At 35.0% G+C, this 8832-nt stretch overlaps 2 protein-coding genes across 4 annotated transcripts; both read left to right on the top strand.

Moving 5' to 3' along the window:
• Positions 1-229: 229 nt before the first annotated feature.
• Positions 230-4802, top strand: LOC112504985 (uncharacterized CRM domain-containing protein At3g25440, chloroplastic). Of its 3 annotated transcripts, none has more exons than XM_025108934.1 (5): positions 230-356; positions 1184-1574; positions 1890-2291; positions 2686-3086; positions 4526-4802. In XM_025108934.1, exons 1-4 carry the CDS (start codon positions 289-291, stop codon positions 2821-2823), a joined length of 999 nt encoding a protein of 332 aa, XP_024964702.1. In that variant the 5' UTR covers positions 230-288; the 3' UTR covers positions 2824-3086; positions 4526-4802. The 3 variants fall into 3 exon arrangements, with proteins under 3 accessions (XP_024964702.1, XP_024964703.1, XP_024964704.1); XM_025108935.1 differs by lacking the exon at positions 4526-4802 and adding an exon at positions 3879-3924; XM_025108936.1 differs by lacking the exon at positions 4526-4802 and adding an exon at positions 3883-3923.
• Positions 4803-5629: 827 nt separating this feature from the next.
• LOC112504986 lies at positions 5630-7739 on the top strand (the record flags this gene model as incomplete). The annotated part of the gene is made up of 2 exons (XM_025108937.1): positions 5630-5949; positions 7610-7739. Coding segments are annotated over exons 1-2 (346 nt in total), but the record flags the coding sequence as incomplete, so codon positions are not given.
• Positions 7740-8832: the final 1093 nt, after the last annotated feature.

Below are 8832 nucleotides of genomic sequence, written 5' to 3'. Positions count from 1 at the left end.
GCACAATTTACTTGTGATCTTGAATTTAAAATAATATGCATCAATAAACAATATATTTATACATAAAAAATTGTTTTTAATAAATTTTATCAAATATTTTATAATATAGTATTGATTAAATAAAAAAATCATTAAATTCTCATTAAGTAATTAAACTATTTTTTAAATAAAAAAATCATTAAATTCTCACTGCCGTATATAAATATCTAACAAAAAAACACTTCTCACTATTTCCCGTCTCCTTGGACTCTACTGGCGCTCCCTCCTCCTTGAATCGTCCCTGGTCCTATGTCAATCAGATTCGTTGGTCGCCGTGTTTCCAATTTTATCCGTACCACATCTGTTCTTCATGTCAGGTAAAAAATTGCTATCTGATTCATGCATTTTTGTTTTTAGGGTTTTACTATTGCTTTTGTGAAACGATGATTTCAATGAAATGATTACAACTATGCTCAATTTTAGGGGTTTGATGTTAATAAGCAGTAAGTTCTGTTAACTGATCAAGATATTACTCTGCGTTCCTAGAAAGGCTATATTTTGATATGGATGTTAAATGGATTACATTTCAACTTAATATTGCTTAACACGTTCATGTTCATCATTCATAACAAGTATCACAAATAGCATAATGTTGGTGATTTAATACTTGTATTTGGAGGTCATGGGTTTTGACATGAAAACTCAAACTGTGGCCCATTGAAAGGGGGGGGGGGGGAGGATGAAGGTAGTAGTTTTCTATGATCAATTTGAAATTTTGGATGCACCAAGGATATTTCGGAGTGGAACATGATTAATGGGGTTGATGATACATTTCTTTTTCTGAAATCAATCTATACTCGATCGCCAAATTTGAGATATGTTTTGATTTCCATGAAAACAAATCCACGGAAGGATTCAAAACAGATATATGGGCATACTTAGATCAAGGGGAAAAATACCCCATTTTAAATCATATAAAAGCTAATATTGTTTCTAATCCTTGAGCTGAGAATCAAATCATGTGAATTTTTGGATTTGGAAAAAGACCGATTAGATTGGAAAAGTTAATTTGTATCTCTAGTTTTGCAGTGGCTGTGGTATTAATTGGATGACGTTAGCAGAACATCATTAACCGTTAGCCACTGTTATATATTACATTTGGGATATTAAAGAACTTTGTTGATAGTATTGTGTTTAAATGCAGGGATTCGGTAAGACAGAATCATGGGGTGGACATAAGATGCATAAACCCAAAGGCCAATCTGCATACTTGTTCTCTTACATGCTTTCCATTGGCAAACCAAATAAGCCAAAAACCTGTATTTGTGCCTTATAGCATTCATTCATTAAGGTCACATGTTCGATTAGTGAGCAATTCTGCCGTTGAGATGACGATGGGTAAAGATGGTGTCAGGTTTTCTGTCGGTAAACAGCTTGAAAGACATGAAGGTTTGAGGGAAAGAGAAAAGAAACCAAGACGGATTAAACCGTCTAAAAAGACCAAACTCAACGAACTAAGGTTTTACCGTTTGAAGGCAAAGAAAAAGATGAGATCTCCGAATCCAGAAATTAGGATTTTATACAAGCTTGGAAAGGTTAGAGTCGTTTATAGCTTGCTGTCTATATAATGTTTAATTATCAATTAAGTATATACTCTCTAATCCAGAGAGAAGGTACATTTTGATTTTCACTTTCACTTTTGAGGTCAAATGAAGAAATTCGAACTACATATGGCACTCTCATTGATAAAAGGATTGAACTATTTATTACTTTTTGGGGGATTTTATCCATACTAGGTTGGACCTCAAAAGTCAAATTATATACCTCTTTTTTGGAACAAAGGGAGTTGTCAGTATCAGACAATAACTATTGCTAAATTAGTTTTAACATGTATTTGTATGCCTCTCCAGGCCAAAAGAAAGGAAGAATGGTTGATTGAGAAATTAAGGAAATTTGAGGTACGCAAAGCCGCAGCTGAAGTACATGATCCTGAAAGTTTGACAGAGGAAGAGAAGTTCTACCTGAAGCGAACAGGCGAGAAAAAGAAACATTATGTACCAGTCGGGAGACGTGGAGTATTTGGAGGAGTTGTTCTTAATATGCATCTCCATTGGAAGAACCATGAGACTGTTAAGGTTGTTTGCAAACCTTGTAAGCCTGGACAAATTCAAGAATATGCTGAGGAGCTTACTCGACTAAGTAAAGGCATTGTGATTGACATAAAACCTAATAATGTCATCATATTTTATCGTGGAAAAAATTATGTGCGACCAGAGATTATGTCACCTCCTGACACCCTGTCGAAAGCAAAGGTACTCCTTTTTCTTCTGCAAGTCCACATGTTTTTCGTGCTAAGTCGTTTTATTATATTATAAAGTTCTTCATTATGTTCCATTTCTTTATGGAAGCAGTAAAGATGTGCTACCATTTTTTAGAATGAATTTATTACTCACAAAAAATGTTCATTTGCAAGTCCAAAGTATATATAGGCAAATATGGTAGTTTGTAAAATGATACATTCACAAATTTACCACTAAAGTAGTTTGGCTCTCCCTGGGGATGTTTTGGGTTCAAGCTATAAATTTCGATATGTGCTATTTTTCTATGTTATATGCAAGTTGCAACCTTTTTTTCTGTTTCAGTTATTTTTGTTGAGAACCGCTGGGTTTTGCGCTCAATCTATTCTCTTCTGCTATGGAATTGCAGGCTTTAGAAAAATACAAATACGAACAGTCCCTTGAGCATACAAGTGAGTTCATTGAAAAACTGGAGAATGAGCTGGAAGAGTATTATGAGCATAAAGCACGGTTTGCTAAAGCGAAGGAAAGTTCACCAATGGATTAAGTGGACGATGTTTAATGGTTCCGTCTTTGTGCGTATGGAGGATAAATGGGACATGGATCTAGTTTTTGCATTGTTGGTTGATGAATAATGGGTCTACTTTCGTCACTCCCACTGCTGTCTGTTGACCAGGAAGAAGGCAGAAGAATGAGTTTGATATGCACACTTATGTTCAAATTGTGGTGTGAGTTGTACATGTTTCAACCAAAGTCGCGGCATCGATGGATGAATCTCCTATGGCATGGCTCTGTTTCTTGGCAAAACTAGTAAGTCTTCACTTGGGTCTTCTCTTCACTTTCAGTAATGGGTGTGTCTAGTTCAAGTGAGTTGGTATGATTATCATAATGTAACATGATAAATCAATTATGATGAAAAAAAATCATTTTTGTTATTGATATCCTGGTGACAAACTGTCCTGATATGCACATAGTAATGTTTTCCGGATAGCCTTTTATTAATGGTTAGTTATAAGATACAGCCCTAATCTTGGAGGAGAAATGAAATTTAGGTACTAGACCAAAGCGGGTTTTCTTGCAATTGAGAATCTAGGTGAAAAAGATTTGAGATTAGAAAATAGATCTTGTTGGTGTTGGATGGAAAAAAGGTACCTTCTTAGTTGCCCTTTACTTTAAACTTCAAACTTAGGGGACGTTTACTAAACACTTACTTGGTAAGTGCTTAACATATAAATTTCCTCATCGGATGAACATGAGAAGGGCCAAGAATCTTACCGGGTAAAAGCGATGAGAAGGATGGAGAGTCTTACCCGGTAAGTCAGATGACGACCCTTACCCAGGTAAGTGCTTACCTACTAAATTGCTGCATTCAATATGCTTTGATGTACTAAAATCTTACGCATCTAAATAAATTATAGTGTTGACTCCTATTGGTAAGCGTTTACCGGGTAAGCATTTGGGTAAACGGCCCCTTAGTTTACCAAAATTATAAATAATTGTTTATTTTTTATACGATTTTAACACCAGTTTTTTTTTTGTATTTATAATACTTTATACACTTTAATAGTCACTCATCCCCATGAAATTTGCCTTTGGGTGAAGTCAGGAAAGTTCTTGGGCCTCATGGTATCCAGAAGGGGAATAGAGGCAAATCATGATAAAATCCAGGCAGCACCACTGGCACTTAGCATCAAAGAGATGCAATAACTCATTAGAAGGGTTACAACACTCGGAAGATCATATTCGAAGCAAGGAGACGTGTCTTCTGTTTTTCAACACTCTAAAGGAGATGAAGTTCGAGTGGACCTAGAGTGCTAGGAACTCTTTCGCTGCCACAACCTAGAAAGGAACTATATATATACCTAGCACTCTCTGAGCTTGCCCTTAACGCCGTATAGGTTAGGGAGGAAACCATAATGCAGAGACCTAGTACTAGATGAGCAAAGTATTTAGCAGGATCTAAGGCGTACTACCAAGTACCAATCCTTGAAAAACTTCCTTACACTGTAGTGGTTCACACTCCTAAACTTGGACTGTAATTTAGTCACACACTATCATTGTGCTCATCAACCAACCTCTTAGAAGAATTCTTCAGAAATTGATGCCAGTGAACGGATGATTAGATGGTCTATAGAATTGGTACAATTCAACATCCGACATAGATCTTGCCCTTCCATAAAGGGCAAGTTGTGCTGGAATATGCTTGTTGTATTGTCAAAATGTGAGATATATGCTTGTTGTTTTTACAGGAGAATCTGACGAAGGTTTTGCAAAAGCTGGAAATGAGGGGTTGTGCTTTTAGGAAGCATACCTAAGGTGTACTTGTATCGTTATTCGTTGGTGGGGTGGTTGATGGTCGGTATCGATGGTGGGGTGGTCGATCAGGGTTGGGAACGGGAGAGTTTTCTACTTGCATTGTTCAATTTTTAAATGTATTATGTCATTTTTTTTCTTAATTCAAAAGTGCATCATAATATATCAAATTCATAATTAGAAGGTTTTGTTGGAAGAAGTTTGTGTACAAAATGCTGGCCTAAAACTCTATAAAAAACATTTTTTAGATTATGTGATGGAAATTTGGCATCAATGGAAATATCTGGTAGAGAGGTGCTCAAAGTTTTACGATGTTTTAAGAATTTGTTTTAATTATATTATAATTTATAATTAACTAAAAGAGTACTTGTACAATGCAGCGAGACACATATCGATTTTAATGTTCTATTTTATTATTTGTCTCTGTCGATGTTATAATACGATTTTATGTGTTATTAAGAAAACATTAATGATTTTATTTTTGAATAAAATAAAAATTTGAAAAAAAATATATCAATGTTAATATCAAATCAACTATTTAAAGTTTTCATTTTTTATGTAATTTTTTTAATTTTTTTATTATAATTTAATTTAAGTGTAATAACRAAATAATTTATTTTTGGTTTAATAATATAACATTTTATAAAGATAATAATTAAGTATTYTGTTAGAACTYAATGATTATYCTAATTATATTTTAGATTTTTTATATTTAAAATGATATATTTATTCTGTATTTGATTATGTTTATCTGCAGTTAGTTACACGAATTCAGATATGGAGCTTTAATAAGTTGTATTTACGTACAATCTATTTGTAATCTTGAGTTTTAAGTAATATGCATTAATAAATAGTACCTTATGCATAAAAAATGGTTTTTAAGAGTTTTTGTCAAATGTTTTATAATATAATATAGATATAGATTATATTTTTAATTTTTAGTAAAAAAATAGACAGAATGTCAAATTGACTAGTTTACTAGTCGTAGTTAATGGATTAGATTTTAAGTTGATAGCAAGGTACATTATAAGATTGCATTAAGCCCGGTAAGAAAGCCCATTTACGACGGCATTCTCCCCCGGAACGGCGAGTCGTCGAGTTTCTGGCCTCGTTCTTCGCGGAAACAAACCCTACGGCTACAGCTATGAGCTTGTCACTTTTACAGGGCTATTCATCTCCTGAAGAGGAACAAGATGAGCAAAGATATCTCGGTTCCTCCTCCGACGAAGAGGAAGACTGCCGGAAAGAGGATGTTTCTGGTGACCGTACAACCACCAACAATTTTAAAAAGCCCTTGTTCGATCCACCTAATCCCGCAGCATCTTCGTCGCTTCCCTCGGCATTCGTCGCTTTTTCTGAGGTAATCTCACTCTCTTTCTCGATCATTTGTTTTCATTGAAGTATGCGTTTCTCTCAGATTACTTTAAGAGAAGGATAGTTTTCTTTTGTAGTAATTAGACGGCTTCCTCCGAGATAGAGGTAGATTTTCGATGTTAAAAGTGAAGAGACTTTATTATTAGCGAAAGTGATTAAATTATTAGCGAAAGTGCAAATTGAAAAATGTAGATTGGCAGCAATGCCTAGTCGATTTTACATTAATTTCGTAGTATTCTTTGAAACGAAGTGTCAAGCTCTATCTTATGAATAAGACGGTTGTATTTTCTTGTTAAGAAAGTGAAAGAATTCTTCAATTAAACAGTGGCACATTGGATGCTATTCTTAAAGCTTCGGCTAACATCTGAGTACAATTAAATCTTCAGAAAACAAGGTCTATTAAGCTACAACTTATTGCTAACTAATAACACCTTATATCCTTAGTGGCAGTGCAGTACTGCAATAGATGACCTTGGCTTGAGTATCATTAGGACATCCTCCTGAAAGTTTATGGTGAAAGGCTATCCAAATAATTTTTGGAATTTGTTGAGTAGATCATAGGGCCTATTAGTAACACCGAGCTGATGACCACACACTTGGTGTCAATGCAACATAAACCTTGGCTTGAGGATCCCCAATGCAACCTCATGGTGAAAGGGGCTGGGAACATAGAGCACCCAGCTTGTGACTATTGTGCTATGACTATGAAATCCCTACCCCTTGGTAGAAACATCATCTAGAAATGGCAGAACCACCGAGTCAGCAACAAACCATTAGCACGACCAGTTTCAGGTCAAGTCCTGGAGGATGTCGTCACGATATGCTTGTGGTTGTGTGTTTGTGCTTGATGAAGGGTCCATTACCTGGAGCCCCTTTTAGATAGCTAAGTGCCCTAAGTGCATGAGTGAGTGCTTGAAAAAAACAATTGGAGGATGTTACTGTTGACTTAAGGCATGGCTTGTGTAATAAACTTGTAGGGATTAAGAAATTTGATAATTGAGTTAATAAAGTAATGCACTGGAAATTATTGGTGATAGATTAGCAACAAAAATTGTTATATAAGCATTATCACTAGTAGTTGGACTAGAAGCAGTGTTATATACATAAGAAAATTCATATCAATTTTGCATCTGAAAGAACTAAACTTTCACACAAAAGAATCAGAATGAAGATCTTTCTGTAGAACAAACGGACAGTTCAAAAATAGGGTGCACCCTGAGTTGAAGCCAAAAAGGTATTTTTCAAACTTCAAAAGTGATAGATTCTGTAAACTTTTAATGAAGTTTTGATAACTGAGTTAAGCTTTATAAAACATATAGGGGCAAGCCTTGGGACAAACAACGAGGTTAACTCGTGGAAATAGCTCTATCTGAAGGATATGTTGCATTCTTCCATCCCTAACCCTCAGCCGGAAAAAATTTAGTGTTGCAGGGTGCCAATTAAACTTTATAACATATAATACGATAGAGAAACATGGGAGTTCTTTTCGATAAAAAAAAGGGAGTAATATTATTTGTTTGGCAATTTCAGCATTCGTGAGGTTTCGTAACCTTGGTCTACATTTTGAACATAAGCAAAGAACAGAGTTTTATAATGTTCTGTCACCTGAGAAACTTATTATATGTATTTTCCTGTGATTATTGGAGATTTCAGGACCCCCACAGTTTCTGAACAACTCTGTTGGAGAGTCAGGATCAGCAGAAAAAGATAATGATGTGCAGCTGTGGCGGCATGGTCATCGGAGAAATCGCAGAGACAAAAATGACATGCCTGCAGGTAGGTTCTTCTTTCTGACAATATAGCAACCTTTATTTGTGCAAATTGGTAATATCCTAAGCCTGGTCTTGTATGTTTTTGTTCTAATAATGTTATGAACAAATCTTTTCGTCTTAGTTTAAAAGGAAGAGATGCACTTTATACCTTGATTTATATGGACCAAGATCCCGAACTATGTATTATAAATAAATCGTGTGCCTTAGTTTAAAAGGAATGATACACATTTACCATGATTAAAACGGCGAACTATGTTATTGTAACACCATACTGGTCCTTACATATATGTCATCCTTATTATATTATAAACAAATCTTGCTTCTTCATATTAGAAAGAAGTACACTTGCAGCAGGTTGTTTATAGTCGGAGAAACATCTTGGCACCAATAAATCCTTGCTTAAACATAGAGTTTGTATCTTTCTTAGATCTAAGGGTGTTAAAGGGAGGCAACCACCCATCTGTGACATCTTGATTCTTGGTTACCACTTGGTATCATGCTGAATATACTTGGGTCATATTTGGGATTGCTTGAAAGCATCTGGTTTTATTCTAAGAACATAATTTGGAACAGTGAAAGTAAAGGTATTTGGTGGATTCGTTTTGAAATAGAGAATTCTACATTAATGGCATGTTTGGAATTGTTAACTGTTGATGGAGATAGAATAGTAAGACTAACAGTCTTGGTCAAACCAGTTGATTTATTTGCTTCAGATGAAAAGGTATTACAATGCATTCTGCCTTCTTTTCAGGTGGGACTTAGGCAATCATGGCCAAAGGTTCTTTGATTTGCAAATATTGATTAAGAATAGTGACGGATGCCGAGTCCACCAAATAATAAATTCCAACTACAAGCTAAATTACAACCAAAATTGTAATAGCGGTAAGTCGGGTCGAATCCACAGAGACTCGGTTTAACTTACTATGTCTAGAAAAATCAAATACAAAGCGACGACTTAAAAATAATTAAAAAAAAGGGGGGGGGGGGTTTGGATATGATTAATTAGACTAAATATGCGATTAAAAGTTATTATAAACAATTAGAACGAAATCCAACATTAGATCACTCTCGATGATGATGTAAATACTTATCAGCGA

This window comes from Cynara cardunculus, unplaced genomic scaffold (genome assembly GCF_001531365.2).
Source record: "Cynara cardunculus var. scolymus isolate 2C unplaced genomic scaffold, CcrdV1 Un_Scaffold_7700, whole genome shotgun sequence".
NCBI lineage: Eukaryota > Viridiplantae > Streptophyta > Magnoliopsida > Asterales > Asteraceae > Cynara > Cynara cardunculus.
This window is presented reverse-complemented; position numbering and strand designations above follow the sequence as displayed.